Here is a 17,451-nt window from a genome sequence, read left to right as displayed (position 1 = left end):
TTCATTTGTCCATGACCTGGGCAATGGCAAATGGGATTCTCTTCACCTAGATTTCGTATGCACAAACACTCCAAAGCAAAAAAAGTGCACAGGGTGGTAGCACGCAGGCCATCGGATACAACAAGTCATCGATGATGGGGGTATGGCAGACCATGCATTTCAGACCCTGCTGCATAGCAGGATAGGCATCCGATTTAACTATTGCGGCCGTCAATACCATAGTTTTGCTCTGTACATGACAAAGTTGCTTCTTGATTCCTTCCTCCCTCATCCCTCAGCATCTATTGAAGATGCGTAAATTGCTGAAAAACATCTTCATGGGCCGTTTCCAAGACTTCCACTCTTGTTTAGAAATCTCTCAAAACGACGGACTACTTTTCATAAACTGTCGAAAGCCACAACAAGCTCGTGCACACATCTATCGTGATCTTCTTGTAGGGTCTTGTAGCTTACTCTTTGGACTTCCAATAGTGTTTCGAAAAATAACTCTCACCGTGGCTGCTGCAAATTGCTCCACCGTGGTGGCTGGAACTTGCTCCACCGTGGCTACTCTCTGCATCCTTCCTGACCTTGGGAGATGCCTCGTTATCTTCTCCACCGCGGCTGCTCTCTGCCCCATCCTTCCTAGCCTTAAAGCTCTCTTGTAATTCCTGCATCACCTTTCTGGTTTCTGCATTCTCCCTTTTCAGCTCCTCCATCATTTGGTTTTTTTCAATGTTCAATGCGTTCTGCATGTTGCAGAGCAGTGGTTGGCCGAAATTTTGATTAATTCAAGGTGACAGTACTAACTTGCATGGTAATGAATGATTAGAGGTGGTGGCATCTAAGATTCCCAGCCACGTCTGTGGTGGCAGCTAAGACCTACCGAACTAGCAGTTAATTACCAGCCACCGCAGTGGCCCGCAATTACTCAACTTCCAGTTACCACCACCGAGCTTACTTACGAGTGCAGTAAATTACCAGTCACCGGGCTTACATGCTCAGGAGAGTACTAGAGTGCATGGTAATAAGGGATTAGAAGTGATTAGGCTTCACGATTTACTTTTGTGGGAATTACTTCATGGTTTACTTTTGTGGGAATTACTACCCGGTGGTGGTGGCTGTCATCAGCCACATCTATCGTGGCTACGATTCCACTGTGCCACCGGGCTGGGATCCGCCCATGCTCTGCTACTTTGCTCCACACACCTCTAGCTCTTTTCCGGCCTGGTGTACTTTGCTCCACGCTCCCTCCTCTAACTCTCGTTACTGCTCATTTGCTGATTAGGGTTTTGAGAGGGGACAATTGATGAGTTCTCTTGCCAAAGAAATAGTGAGATTCTGTGTAGAGTGTTTCTTGCTGGCTTCGAGGATTCCTTGAGCGAGGGCGAGGGCGAGCTCGAGCTCAAGCTTCTGCAGGTGAGGACAGCCATGGCGGAGAGAGGAGGTGAACGTGGTGGCTTCGGTCGTGGCTTCGGTCGAGGCCGTGGCGACAGAGGCCGTGGTGACCGTCGAGGTCCCCGCAGAGGTCCCCGCCGTGAAGAGGAGGAGAAATGGGTTCCCGTCACCAAGCTCGGTCGCCTCGTCAAAGAAGGCAAAATCCGCTCCCTCGAACAAATCTACCTCTTCTCCCTCCCCATCAAGGAGCACCAGATCGTCGAATACTTCCTCGGTTCCGCCCTCAAGGATGAGGTCATGAAGATCATGCCTGTGCAGAAGCAGACCCGAGCTGGCCAGCGCACTCGCTTCAAAGCTTTCGTGGTTGTAGGCGACAATAATGGGCACGTGGGCCTGGGCGTTAAGTGCAGCAAGGAGGTTGCTACCGCCATCCGTGGTTCTATAATCCTAGCAAAGCTTTCTGTCATTCCTGTTCGTAGAGGCTATTGGGGTAACAAGATCGGCAAGCCTCATACGGTTCCCTGCAAAGTTACCGGTAAGTGCGGCTCTGTCACGGTCAGGTTGGTGCCAGCACCTCGGGGCTCTGGAATTGTGGCTGCCCGCGTTCCGAAGAAGGTTTTGCAGTTTGCTGGAATTGAAGACGTGTTCACATCCTCTCGAGGTTCCACAAAAACGCTGGGAAATTTTGTGAAGGTAACAGTCCTTCACGTTGTTGATAAAGTCCATGTCTAAAAAAATCTGAGATGCTTTGACTCTGTACTCCGATGCGTACCTACTTTCTCTTCTCACTGCTCCGTATGCTAATCCTGAACTTCCTCTCTGATGTGGCTTTGTAAGATAAGTTGATCTAGAACTGGTTAAATGATGATTAATGCAGTGTCCTGAGATACGATATCCGAGTTTGAGTATGCAGTAGTCTTTATATAGGAAGTCATGCACTTGCTTGTGATAATTGCTTGTGTGGTAATCTTGTCATTCCATTTTGGTAATTGTGGTTATCTTTACCTGATGCAGGCAACTTTTGATTGTCTCTTGAAGACCTATGGGTTCTTGACTCCTGATCTTTGGCGGGAGACTCGATTTACAAAATCACCTTTCCAAGAGTTCACTGATTTCTTGGCAAAGCCAGCGAGACTGAGCATCCTGGATGATGTAGAGAAGACTCCTATCTATTAACTGCCATGTTTGTGCCTGAAGGAAGCAGAGCAAATTTTAGCTTTACAAGTAATTAGATATTTATTGCATTTTCTCCAAGCTTGTGATGGCACAATATATCATTAAAAAAGAGTAGGAGAAATACTTATCTGATGGTGGAGTGCTGTGCTTTGTCTTGCTGCTTTCTTAGTTTCTTGTCTCATTTTGGTCTGTGGGCTGCTTACACATCCTGAAAGTTTTGGCAGAATACAGCCTTTATTTTGGGTAGATTTGGTACGCTGGGTTCCTTTGCTTTGTGATGGGGAGTATTAGATGTGACTTAGTGTGCTTTGTATTGTTTTTTTTTCCCTTCCAGAAAAAGGTAAAGTGTGCTTTGTATTGTTTTCATGGCTGCTACGCAGATTTTGTGTAAGACTGGTGACTATCTGGCTTGAGTTGGAGACTTAAGACTAGTTGCATTGGGTATTTTCTCTCAGTACCTCTACTCTGAGGATTTATCAGGAAACTTGTGAGCATAGACTCTCTATAAAAGAGTCTCTTCTACTTGTGTGCTTTGCTTTTACAACATTAATTTTGTGTAATGCATATACTTGTAAGATCAGCTCTACTCAACTTATCCACTTGGGATTTTACTTCTAGGCTCTTCCTACTGCTCCGAGTTTTGAATAAAATTACTTCTTTGCCGTATCTAGAATGAGTATGAGGAGAGTCTACAGGAAGATTGTACAGCTAGATGTTTACTTTCGTTTACAATGAGAGGAGTAAAGATAGAACTCTTTGTATTGATGCAGTGGTTCAAAATATGTAATATAAATCTGAAAGATTCTTTTCTTAGGTCTTCTTTTCAATGTAGAGATTTTGATTAAAGAATTCAGAATTTTCTAGAATTGGTTATGCAGTTAAATTGCTATTCAGAAGTTTACATGTTAATTTTTGTCTCAACAAAATTTTCATGAAATATTGATTGTCAACATACTAAAGGTCTTGAAGTTCCTTGTCTGGTTGGAATGACTTCTCTGAGACATACTCAAGTGCCACACAGAATTTTAGGACAAAGGAAAAGCCTTAGTCTTGGTAAATTTATTGATGTGCAAGGGGAAGAGGTTGAGATTATCACATCAAGCATTGGGGAAAGGTGCTTCAGGAGTCAACCAAATGAGAAGGTGTCTTCTAACCACCAGGCTTAGGATGAAAACCATGAATAAAGTTGTAAGTTGGCAACTAGAAGAGCACTACCTACAGGTCCAAAGAACGCATGGAACATGCATCTTGAAATAGTCAGTGCATCATCCCATATTTGCAAGAGGTCAAGTCTGCAGACAAGGGCTCATGGGGACATACTTGAAAGACGTCAAGTCATGGGAACATACTCCTAAGCTTTGCTGTCATGGCAATCAGGGAGACTCTTAAGTCAGGGGACATAAGGAGAAGGATTGTCAAAAGAAAAGCTCTCTAAGCATGGGTGTTTCAAGTGCAATAAAACAGTTCATAAAGCTGTAGTTACCAATGGTACATTCGATGTTGAGGAAGATACATGAAGAGGATGTTGAGAACCAAGGTTAATATTCCAAAATCTTTCGCAATTGACGTGGGGCTAACTGTGTCTCATGAAGCAAGTGGTATTGATGCTCATGGTGTCAAGTGGATAGGAAGTTTTGTTTCTTATCAAAGAGGTATACTAATTGGTATGTGAGAACTGTGGAGTAACTAGATTATGAGACTACGGAACCAGGCAGTCTTGTGAACATAGTGCAACTTGGAGAATAATAAAGTAAGAAGTCTTCATGTCACCTGAAGTCTTGTTCTTATGAAAATGTTATTTGTATGGTATTGCTATTTTGTTAGATCATGTGTCATGTAAAATGATGTACATGAATGCTTGTCAATTCTTGTTGATATGTCATGTATTCACTAAAACTTGAAGTATTTGGTGGAACATTTCTCAAGAGGAAGGTCTAAATTTCTTGAACTCAATCGTGTCAAAGAATCAAAAACATATACCTTGCCCATGGGAAAACACGAGTATGATGTGGCCGAGCAACTCATGGAACTAGTATCAAGTGTCTTGTCTCATGTGCCAAGTGTGTGGACAACTTGTGTAACCAATATGTATCATGTAAAAAAGTATCAAAAGTCATGTGCTTAGTACTTTACAATCTCATAGACCAAATATCCATTGGCAGGAGTGGTGAAGATCAATATTTAGACCTAGTGCTAAAATATGGTCATGTGATGTGACATTACATAGGTGGATAAGGTTCATTTACAAGGTTCTTCTATGGCCTTGAACTATTATCTTGCATCTTAAACATGCGCGGAGAATGTGGAGTCGAATGCTCCTTGCAATGCAACTTGTTCGTAATAGTATGCGAACACCTCTTAACTTCATCTTCTATGGCTTGGAACTCTTATCTTTGTATCTTAAACATGTGTAGAGAATGTGGAGTGAGATGCTCCTTGCAATACAACTTGTTCATGTTGGTATACAAACACCTCATAACTTGATCTCTTGCTTGTATTTTTGTATTACTAGTGCTTTCTTGAAAAATCTTCACAAAGCATGTGCTAGTTACTAGTCATATGAAGGTTAATTAATGAGGGTCATTTTGAGCACTTTATTTGTGTGATTAGTTTGCACTTTCAAATAAGAAAGCATCACTTTACATCGTGCATTTTATCTTTTGAAGGATTGGCATTACACATTAATCTCCTTCAAACCAAGCACGTGCATAGTCAATGAGTTATCCCTTAGATCACATGATGTATCAGCTTGGTAGTCTTTAAATTGTTAGCTCTTGCCACTAAGATTTGTTGCTCATAATCCCTTGGTAGATGTTGAAGTAGTGATGCAATATCCTTTTTGTTCATAGCCTTTAGTGTCACTATTCAACCAATTCTTCAAGTTTTCATGCAATACTCAAATGTCAATCAAGTATAACACATAAAAACCTTCCCTCTTCCCTTCCTTGATCTTGCGACATTCATGAGTTTATTGAGTAGCATTGCTCTATTGCTAGAAGGTAGGACAAGTGCGCACACAAACATCTTTCTTTGCTTTTCATGCATTGATGCACTTTGAAAATTGATGTTTGATTTTCATCTAGTAAGGCATTTTGGAAACTAATGCCTATTAATCTTCACACAAATGTATAAGAATTTTTGTTATTAATATTGATATTCTTATGATAGAAAGGCATGTATAATTATAATAAGCTAGATATATAAAACTATAAGGACTCTTTGTTTATCCGTCTAAATTTGCATCAAATTTTGAATGCACATTTAAGATGAGTTCCAAAAGTATAGTTGAGAAACCTTATAAGCATTGGCCTTTTCTTTGTAAAGTGTGAATAATATCATTGAAATTGAGCTCTTTTTTTGAAGTAGTCTTCAAAGTGGGTAGCTTACAATAGTTTCTCTTCATACATAAAAATTTTGTTTCATGTACATGGGTGTGTGTCTATGCACGTGGGTGCACGTGTGCAAGGCCAAGTTGCCATGGAGGATGTAGCAAATATTTTATGTAGTATTATTAGTGTGGTTTCCTGTGCTAAATGTAAGTTGTGCAAGACCATGAGGACGTAGCAAGAGAATATTTGTGACACACTCCATGGGAATAGTCCAATGAGGGGGGATAAAAGTCGTGAAGGAGGTGGCTACATTTTTTTTATTGCAACCCTTTTATGGGCACAATATATACGCAGTAGTTAAAATAGTCCAACCATGTGGGCAGTATGAATTGGAAAAGTAGGATGACTTTGTGTCGAACATCGGCTTGTCCTCTCACTTAGAGGAGTTGTACTATCAAATAATGAAGCGCAAAGGGAGACTAAGTTAATAATGGATGGCAAAATCTTAACATGGAAATAGGACCTTTAGGAACGGGAGGCCATGGGTAGCACTCAAAGAAGTAGATGGTAGAAACATATACACCATGTAACTAGCTCATCAAATTTTGTCCCTATCCCTTATATAGGTGCCTAGGTAGACAGGGGCCCTTCTATTAGGTCCTAGGTAGACTCAGTTGACTGAATCCAACTAACTTCAAGAATGAATCTGATATATTGATACATCTCCACAAACTTCGTCCCACTATAGCCGTTCCCCCATTATAAACACTTCCCTTGTGTAATACATGCCTCTTTTCTTATGTGGGTGATCTTCACTCTCTTCCCCTTTCCTCATTTCTTCCAATGGTCCCCTTGGCCCATTTTGTATTTCCCAATCTCCTCCACCTCCTCTCTTCCTCTCTTTCCCCTCCCTCAGTAGCATCAATGAGTATGCATGTGAGCATAGGGTGTGTTTCTTGTTTAATTGATAAACTAATATCCTACAATGAAAATTGCATGACATATGGTGAGCATTTGGGAATGCGTAAGATGTCGTTATCCTCTCTTCTTTTCCGTTACTCCCCATTCAGTCCTTCTTATTTGTATTGATGTCTTGTAAACAAAAAAAAAACACATCCCTGGACCCCCGCCCCCCTCTCCTTCCCCGTTGTACTCCCCACAATGCTTTTAGTCTACCCCCTGTCTTGTTTCAAATATCCCCTCCCCCTTCCTCTCTATGAATTTTTCTAGTTTTTTCCACTCTTCCCTTCCTCATAGTTTCCTTTCTCTCAGTCTCTCCCTCACACCTTCACGTTGTTAGCCCCCACAGTATAATCTCCCTTCTGTCGATACTAGAACCACACCCTTCCCTTGCCCTTGTATCCAACATTCTACCCTCCCCCTTGGCCTTCTACTCCTCTTTGCCGTCCTAATTCTATGCTCCACCTCCTAGTGCATCTTTACTCCCCATGAACCTCCCCCTCATAAGGTTCCATGTATGGCAAGCTCAAAGGCACATAGTTGGGGCCAAATCTTGAGGATTGTTTGGATTGTTTGCATATTTTTGACTCGTAAGACTCCATGTATGGCAAGCTCAAAGGCACATAGTTGGGGCCAAATCTTGAGGATTGTTTGCATATTTTTGACTCATAAGGAGTTGAATTCTAAGTGGTACATTCAAGGCATAATCTCATTGTTGACCTAGGGGATTCACTCTTGGTTTTACTTGAACCACCATGACATGTAAAAAAGGATGTATTTTTTACAAGAAAAGGGAATATTTTTTATTGGAGGTGTACTTTTAACAAGGGGACTCTTGTGGAATCCAACCTCATACCCATACCTATAATGTTGTACTAAATGGGTCTACGTTTTGAGAAATCTCTTTAAGTACAAGGGATTTTTGTTAACGTCTAGACACTAATGTGACAAGGTTCTTAGTAAAAGTGAACCCCTAGGGCTTCTTGAGCACTCAAAGAATGCATCACACTCTTATGATATTTGGAATGAAAGTTTAAGAATCCTTGAAACTATGCTACACTACCCTTTGACTTCTTGGCAGGAGTCTCCTCATTCAAATCCACTCAAATATTCTTTAGATGCTAGAGCTTTGTTGATTTTCGCTTAGTGTTGAATTTTGAAAAATATTGCTAATCAACATATGGCCATTTATTGATCACAAGATTCGACTTAGATTTGATACAACCTAACAAACATCTTTTGCAACAATAAAGCCATGATTATAGCTTGGTTGCACGATGGAATATGGACAAGACTATTGACCATTTAATGAAGCTTCAAGAAATTATTCCTACCCTATTAGTTGAGGTTAATGTCTCGTGTCATTAGCTCTTGCTAGAATTACATGAATCTATGATAAATTTTCCTAGACTTTTATTCACCCTTAATCGATTTGCTACAGCCAATACTTTATAGTGATGATAATTACAACAAATACCTAATCTACAGTGACTTTCATTTACAAGATCAAGATTCCTCCCATTAAATAAAGGTAAGTATTCATTTCCATCAAATAAAGGTACACATTCTAAGTGCAAAAAATATAGTTAAATCTTGGATTTTTTGAACGCATTCACCTTTCCACTTGTAAAATAGGCTCTTTGGATTGTGCCACATAATACCTAAAATGTTTTGCAGTCTTCTAGGCTTCATTCCTTGACAATGCTCTCTCCTTGCTCTCTGTTTCATCCACCAACTGTTATTCCTTTTCCCATCTTGGAATGGGCCTAGATGTGTGGCTTATTGATCATGCTAACCATGAGATACATTCTCTATCATTAGGGGAGGTTTGGGCTCTAAAAAGTGGATTATAAGGAATGGATTAGACCTAATGAAAGCCCTATGGTAGGGTGAAAGACCCCCTTCCCCCAAACCTAAAACGTTTTGCAGTCTTCTGGGCTTCATGTCTTTGATGTAATGCTCTTGCTTCATCCACAAACTGTAATTCCTTTTCCCTGAGGGTGCTCTCAACGGAAGCAAGAACGGAAGAGGGAGAGAGAGAGAAACAGAGAGCTACACAAGTTTTGGTGGGTGCAAAACACCCTAATCTTCTTTTTCATTCATTTATATATGTGTTTGAGTATTGTATATAACCGGGGTAAAGGCACAGTGACCTTTAATCCCCACAACCTCCCACTTAAAGGACAATGTGCCTTTAAGGGAGAACAACCAGTGAGCATACTATCCAATGCCCATCAATACACGACAATACTCAAACCGCTGACTAGGTAGACTCTTCGTTAGCATATCTGCAGGGTTATCATCTGTATAAACCTTGACAAGCTCTATGTGCTTGTCCTCAAGTACCTCCCTAATGAAATGGTACCTGACCTCAATGTGTTTGGTCTTTGCATGAAAGACCAGATTCCGTGCTAGCTGAATAGCACTCATGGAATCACTATGCAATGTCGGTACACCTGTATGAATCCCCAAATCTCCCACTAGCTGATCAAGCCATATAGCCTCCTTGTAACCCTCTGTGGCTGTAACATACTCAGCCTCTGTGGTAGACAAAGCAACGCACTTTTGTGCGCGAAACATCCACGACACTGCACCACCTGCAAAGGTGAACACATAACCAGAAGTGGATCTCCTACTATCCACATGCCTTGCATAGTCTGAATCTGTGTACCCAAGTACACGCATGTCTCCTCTACCAAAGCAGATGCACATCTCCTTGGTACCCTTTATGTACCTCATGATGCACTTAACTGCCTCCCAATGCCTCTTTCCTAGATTAGCCATATACTGGCTAACAACTCCCACTACAAATGCAATGTCTAGTCTAGTAGCTATCATAGCATACATAAGACTCCCAACTGCTGATGCATAAGGAACCTTGGCCATCATGGCCCTTTCCTCATTTGATTTGGGACTATCTGTATGACTCAGTTTCACATATGGAGGCAATGGAGTACTCACTGCCTTCCCCCCCTCCATATTGAAATGCTGCAATACTTTTGTAACATACTCTTTTTGTGAAAGCCAAAGGAGTTTCCTACTCCGATCACGCGTGATGCGCATACCAAGAATATGACCTGCAAGTCCCAAATCCTTCATATCAAAGGCCTCATGCAACTTGGCCTTTAATGCATCTAGCTCATAAGTATTCTTGCTAGCCAATAGCATATCATCCACATATAGTGCCAAGATTATCAGGCTATTATCCTTAGCCGTTTTAGTGTAGAGGCAGTGATCAATTTCACTCCTTCTAAAACCCTGGGACCACCAAATGAAAGCATCAAACTTCTGATACCATTCTCTAGGCACTTGCTTAAGACCATAGAGACTCTTCTTCAGCTTGCAAACTAAATGCTCTTTTCCCTTTTCTTCAAAGCCTTCCGGCTGCACCATGTAAATTTCCTCATGCAAATCCCCATGCAAGAAAGCTGTCTTGACATCCATCTGCATAAGCTCCATATCCTCTGATGCCACTAGTCCAAGCATGCATCTAAGTGTGGTCATCTTCACAACCGGAGAGAATATCTCATCAAATTCCACACCCTTCTCTTGCTTGAACCCTTTAGCGACTAAACGGGCCTTGTACCTAGGCACATCATCACCTGTGATCTTCATTTTGTAGACCCATTTACATGGCAATGCTTTCTTTCCATGTGGCAAAGAAACCAAGTCCCAAGTCTTATTCTTCATAAGTGAACTCATCTCTGATTGCATAGCATACTCCCACTTGCATTGATCCTCGTGCATCATAGCCTCTTTGTAGCAAGAAGGCTCCCCGCAATTAGTAAGCATCACATACTCTACCCCTGGAACAAACCTATCAGGTGGTCTAGACACTCTAGATGATCTTCTCAAGGGCATTTCAGCTTGCTGTCCCACTGCATATCAGCCACATTTGGCTCATCATTTCCACCAATAGATGATCCATCATCTACCCTTGATTGTATACCTATGGGAGTACTTGGTGGTACCATTTCTTGCACATTTGGTGCATGCACAGCTTGCTGTCTATCAACATATGCAGGTGGATTCACATCCTGGAAAGTGATTCTCCTCATTTCCACATCCCTCATGGGTGTCTTATACATCTTCTTTTCATTGAAGACTACATCATGGCTGTGTATGATCTTCTTTGCTTCTAGATCCTAGAGACAATAGCCCATCTCTCCACTTTCACCATAACCCAAGAAGATCCATTTCCTAGACTTAGGATCTAGCTTCTTTTGAAGCTCTTTCGGCACATGTGCATATGCCTCACACCCAAATATACGCAAATGAGAGTAAGAGGGCTTCTTGCCACTCCATGCCTCTTCAGGAATACCACCATCCAAACTCTTACTAGGTGATCTATTGATCACATGCACTGCAGTCTTCATTGCCTCATCCCAAAAACCACCAGAAAGACTTGCATTGGAAAGCATGCATTGCAAACTTTCTTGAATGGTACGATTCATCTTTTTTGCAACTGGATTTTGCTCTGGAGTACGAGGGGATGTGAGCTCCCTCTTAGTCCCACGTGTATCACAGAAATGCTAAAAGTCATGAGAGAGATACTCTCCACCATTGTTAGTTTGTAGGCATTTAAGCGTTCTACCTGACTGATTCTCAACCAAGGCCAGCCATTTCTGAAATACCTGGAACACATCACTCTTCCGAGCTATAGCATAAGCCCACACTTTCCTAGTTGCTTCATCAATGAATGTCACATAGTATTCAGCCCCGCCTAATGACCGTGTAGGCATGGGACCACATACGTCTAAATGCACCAAATCAAGCTTTTTAAACTCTTTCTTTCCCCTTCTTTTATGGGCTGATTTAGTCTGCTTCCCACAAAGACAATGCTCACAAAATTCAAAATCAGAGAAACTCAAATGGGTACATAACCCAAACAGCATAAGAATTTCATTCCATTTTGGCTCATGTGCCCCAACCTGCAATGCCACAAAGAAGTGCTTGGCTACTCGGTTATTGCAACAACATGATCAAATACCCTTGATACATGTAAGGGATACAAAGTCCCACACTTGGCACCCCTGGTCAAAAGCATAGAGCCCTTCTGAATTTTCCAACTCTGAAAGCCAAAAGTGGTGTGAAAACCAGCATCATCTAGCTGACCCACTGAAATAAGACTCTTGGTCAACTTAGGCACATGTCTCACATGTTTCAAAATAAATGCAGACCCATTTGCAAAAGAAAACTTTATGTCACCTACTCCCACTATGTCACATGCATAGTCATTTCCAAGATGTGCACAACCTGTCTTTCCACTGTTATAAGTGGAGAACCATTCCCTATAGGGAGTAACATGGAATGAAACACCAGAATCCAAATTCCAATCCTAGGAATATGCATCATCTGAAATGGTAAGCAACTCTGCAAATAAACTAGACATGAAGAGAATGTCATTGTCACTATCATGTGTGACTGCATTGATCTCCTCGATCTTCACTTTTCCTTTGTCCTCCCTTGGACTCTCTTCCTTTTGATTTGCACCCCAATTTGCATTCTTTTTCTTATCCTTTTTCTCTCTTTTCATTTTGTAGCAATCCTTTTTCATATGGCCCTTCTTGCCACAGTGGTAACACTCAATGTTCCGTGCCCTGGATTTGCTACGATACTTCCCTCTTTCTTGGGACTTCCCCTTGAATTGTGATCTGCCCCTTTGCACATTTAAGGCTGCATCCTGCTTGTTGCCGTCCATAGACTTTCGTCTAATCTCCTCGACCAACAAGCTACCCACAACATCATCAAATTTCAATACTCCACCAGGTGCAGAGTTACTGACAGCTATATGGAAGGTATCCCATGAGGATGGCAATGAACATAAGAGAAATATTGCCTTAGTCTCCGCATCAAAATTCATCTTTTGAGCTTGAAGCTGGCTGAAAATAATATTGAATTCATTCAAGTGAGAAGCAATGGAGACCCCTTTCTTCATCTGCAGCTCAAACAACCTCTTCATGAGGTAAACTTTATTAGAGGCAGTTTCCTTTTCATAAGTGGCACACAGTTTCTTCCACAAATCTTCCATAGTTTGCTCATTTACTACTGTGAAATAAACTGACTCTGCAAGATGAAGTCTAACAGTAGATTTTGCTAATGCATCCAACTCATTCCAATCATCCTCAGACATATTTGCAGGCTTAGCTTCAATCCCTGCCAAGGGTTCAATCTGCTTCTTTTGAATAAGCACATCCCTTATTTGTTCTTTCCACAAAGAAAAGTTTGTCCCATCAAACTTTTTAATGCTAAAAAACTCCTTTTTAGACATGGAAGAGGATGCCATGATGCAAATGAAGCAAAAATCCCAAATGCTAGTGCCTACAAGAGAGAATCACACCAAATACCAGGTGCAACCAAATGTGTATGCCACAATAGAGTGAAATATCACCAAAACTCATGTCTCAAAGCATCTAACTCATGTGCATATACTATGCATCCATATGAGCAAATCTGGCCCAAAAAAAAATGCCAACTACAATGGCAATCCAAAATGCCAATAAGTGCAAAATGACTCAAGCATAAACACTGTCCACTGGCATATGCATTAATAATATCTCATCCAAGAGAGCATAGCAGTATCAGTGCATCACCTGCAATGTATCAAAGCTGTCCCTCAGCATAAAATAGCATCCATGTGCAAAGCATCCATAAAAAATAGCATCCCACAAGGCAATTTGGGCCTATCAGTGCATCCAATAAGGACCACAATGCATCCAAATGGCCTATAAATCATCCACTGCAACCCAATGCACACCACAAATGAGTGCACAGTGCTCAAATTGCAACCAGAGTGATCTGCATAAGGTATGCTCAAGAAATTATAGTCCCACGATAATGACCGCTACTGAAAATAGAACCTGAGATGCCTCAAAACATGGGTGCCATTGCATAATCGGACTCAGCAGGAAAATCTGCAAATATCTCTCTTCTGTCGAAACTCCAAAATCCCAACCGATGAGTGAGAAATGGGAGTCAACACTTATCCACTGCCATGTGGCATAAATCTAAGGTTTCAAAACCTTAGAATGAAAAATGCATAATACAGAGATGAAATCGAATACACAGAGATCTATAACTCTGAAAATCCTCCACCAAATCACGTAAGAACTGACAAGTAGGGGTTTTTAGGCATCCGAAACGCAATGGGACAGACGGTTTTGGAAACTGTGGTCTCAATCACTGGGTCCAATACACGGACTGAAAAACGTTTTTGGAAACAAAGCTGTTTGTAATCTCTACCAGAGTGTGAATGATGAGCAACATAGAAGTTTTAGGACCTCTTGAGTCCAACGGAACTGACAGATTTGTAAATGGTTGCTCCAAACTTGAGTTCCAACACCCGAGCAGAAAAATGCAGAAACTGACACAGTGAGTCAGAAATCCAATGAAATGATCCCAGATTCAAGAATGAAGGTGTTTCCAAGCCCCAGAAGTGAAGTGGACACCAAAAGCAAGCAATAGTTGCCTCTACAAGTCAATACGAAGTCTCTGTCATCGAACGGAACAGGGAAAAGCTCAAAAAACGACTTTTTCTTTGAAAACACTTAACATGCTCTCAAAACCACTTCGCAAAACCAAAGTGACTTTTCCAAAGGTTCCTCCAAGGTCTCTACACACTTGGATGCAAGTAAAGTCACCCACAAAGCTTCTCCTTCCTCCCACAGAGCTGCTGAGCTTCAAGCATTCACGCATGCTCAGCTAGATCACCCGAGCTCTGATATCAGTTGAGAGTGCTCTCAACGGAAGCAAGAACGGAAGAGGGAGAGAGAGAGAAACAGAGAGGCACACAAGTTTTAGTGGGTGCAGAACACCCTAATCTTCTTTTTCATTCATTTATATATGTGTTTGAGTATTGTACATAACCGAGGTAAAGGCACAGTGGCCTTTAACCCCCACATTCCCATCTTAGAATGGGTTTGGATGATGTAGCTTATTGATAAACTAATCATGAGATGCATTCTCTATCAATAGGGGAGATTCAAGGTCTCAAAAGTCCTCATAAGGAATGCATTAGGACTAATGAAAGCCTCATGGTCAAAGAAGACCCCCCCCTCCCCCCCCTAGGCGGGTTAAGCCCACAAGTGAGCCCACCTCTTACACCTAAGCGGGGAAAAATTCAGAATTTGAAAATTCTCCCTATCCTCCTCCCTTCCTCCCCTCCCTCTGCTCCCTCCTCCCTCCCTCTCTCCTCCTCCTCTTCCTCCTCCTCCTCCCCCTTGCCTCCCTCCTCCACCCTTTCATGCTCCTCCCTACCCCTCTTCCATGCCTCCACGTCTCCTCCTCCTCCACACCAACTCCTCCTCTTCTTCCTCCACTCCTACTACTCTCTCTCACCTACTCCTTTTCCACATATGTGCCTCCTCTTCCTCCTCCATGCCTCCTCCTCCTCCTCCACACCTACTGTTGCATGCCTTGCTCTCTCCTGCCTACTCCTTCTCCATGTCTCTTCCTTCTCCTCCTCCTCCTCCATGCCATTGTTACATGCCTTGGATTCTTTTAGGAACCCCCAAGATCTCCTTGCACTCTTTAACTACTCATGGCACCATTTGTGGACATCTCCACCAAGTACCATGTGAAGTTATAGTTGGATGTTGAATATGCAAGCACACACCATTTGGGATTGAGGGAAACTTTTGAAAGTGTGTGTCATAGTCTTTGTTGTCAAGGAAAGAAGCATATTGACCTTTGGTTGGAATGTACCTTGTATCTTATGTACCTTGCCACCCAAAAGAACTCTCCTTTTCATACTATGCATAAACTTGTTCGAGTTTTTGGCAATGGACATGTTGGATTTCTTGGTTATTGCAATTGATTAAACCATGTTCAAAAAATGGCTATGAAAGCCTGCAAGAGATGTGTACACTCTGAGAAAAATAATTAGCATATTTAGGAAATAGTACCATGGTTGCAATGCACAACTCTATATAGGACCTTCAAAGGTAGAAAAAGGATCTTCATGACAAAGCTAGTGCATTGGACTTGGAGCAACATGCATTGGACTTGGAGCAAAAAGAATTGCAAGAATCGGTATGTAGCCAAATTTGGTGGGCCGTAGACGTTAGGAGAAAAGGGCACTCATTTTGGTGCCTTGTAAGAAATTCGCTATTTGCTTCTTTTTCTTTGCTCCAAAATCTACAAAAATGAGCTGGCATTAAAGCTCCTATCATATTCTCTCTATAAAGTGGGTTCCATGTCGCCTTAATGCATGCTAGCTGTAGATTTTTGTGTCAGAATCCCATAAGTAATGATTAATAATCTTTTTTTTTTAAAAGTTTAAACCTTCGCATGACATATAAACATGGGCTTATCGCGGTGGTAAATATGGGCTTATCGTTATATTAACTTATGTATGGATTTATCGTTGTAAGTCCATTGCTAACACTTTGTTATATAAAAGTTGGTAGCAACCTCAAGACGCTTAAGTGTATCTTCAACATAAGCAAAGAAGGTAATTCAAAATATCCATGCCTTTATTGCAAGGAACCAACATATGTCATGGATCCCAAATGGTGGAGGAAGGCACCTAACAAACATAAGGTTGATCCCAATTTCAAAACCGTTCTTGATATCCCTTTGTGTAATGTACATATATGCACATTACATGCTTTATGTCGAATCATCGAGAAGTTGGTATTTTTGTATATTGGTTTTCCCTGGAAGCTTCATCTTAAAAAGTGTAGGAAGGATGCACTTCAAGCGAGAAAGTATTGTCAAACATTGATCTCCATGGAGGAGATGTTCGTATCACAACAAATCTGAAAAAATCAACAAATGGAACGGAAGTGCCCATCAAGCCATGTATTGGTGGAGTGAGGGCTAGAATCTTTTTATCATAGCCACAGGGCAAGAGAAAACCAAGCAAACAATCACGCTATGTTTCAAGAGTGCATTATGGCATTTGGAGACACCTACACAATGCATTTAAAGATCATGAAGCAGATGTAACTGCACAAACTATTAAAACGAAAGTATGACAATCCTTAGACAAGCTTTCCATACTTTTTGACAAACAAACTTTGACCAACAATGATCACTGTGCATTGGAGGAGAAACTGAAGACTTTTGGAAATTCAATGAAAGAATCTTGGACAACTTGCAACAGAACACATTACATGGTAATAAAATTTCATTATTTTCTTACTGGCATTTTCTTATGTTATCTCTTAACAACAGAAAGTGACTTTTTTATTATAAAAGTAGCATTTTATCTACAACCATCTTCCATAAAAAAATATGGATGCCCTACGATTTGGTTAACTCAGGGAATGGAGAAGTCTCATTACACATCATGAAATGAATTTTTGTGACATAACATTTTGGATGAGCACAAAAGTCAAATAGCCTCAAAGAAGTTTTCCAGTGGTTCTATCAATGTATGCTACAAAGGTTGCAATGTAAGAAAAAGGTGGCCACATCAAAAGTCAAACTAGCATTCAAGATGGCCCAAAAAGAAAGAAGGAAAATCTTGGATAACTCAACTACTGCAATGTTGGCTCTTTCCCATAGCTTCCACAGGAAGAGCAAGGTATTCTCAGTATGCATGGTTCTGAGGCTTTTTCTCACCTACAGATATATCGATATTGTCGTTTGTAGTAAAGTGTAGCTT

At 41.3% G+C, this 17,451-nt stretch overlaps 1 protein-coding gene across 1 annotated transcript; it reads left to right on the top strand.

Annotated features, from left to right (window-relative positions):
- Positions 1 to 1,212: 1,212 nt before the first annotated feature.
- On the top strand, positions 1,213 to 2,612 carry LOC147904764 (uncharacterized). Its single transcript, XM_087395393.1, has 2 exons — positions 1,213 to 2,070; positions 2,392 to 2,612. The coding sequence occupies exons 1-2, from the start codon at positions 1,411 to 1,413 to the stop codon at positions 2,551 to 2,553; spliced, it is 822 nt and encodes a 273-aa protein (XP_087251519.1). The 5' UTR covers positions 1,213 to 1,410; the 3' UTR covers positions 2,554 to 2,612.
- The last annotated feature ends 14,839 nt before the right edge of the window (positions 2,613 to 17,451 follow it).

Source organism: Dipteris shenzhenensis, chromosome 2, assembly GCF_047967505.1.
Source record: "Dipteris shenzhenensis isolate YYH24624 ecotype China chromosome 2, Dip_SZ_1.0, whole genome shotgun sequence".
Taxonomy (NCBI): domain Eukaryota; kingdom Viridiplantae; phylum Streptophyta; class Polypodiopsida; order Gleicheniales; family Dipteridaceae; genus Dipteris; species Dipteris shenzhenensis.
Note: the sequence above shows the minus strand (reverse complement) of the source record. Positions and strands in the feature narration are given on the sequence as shown.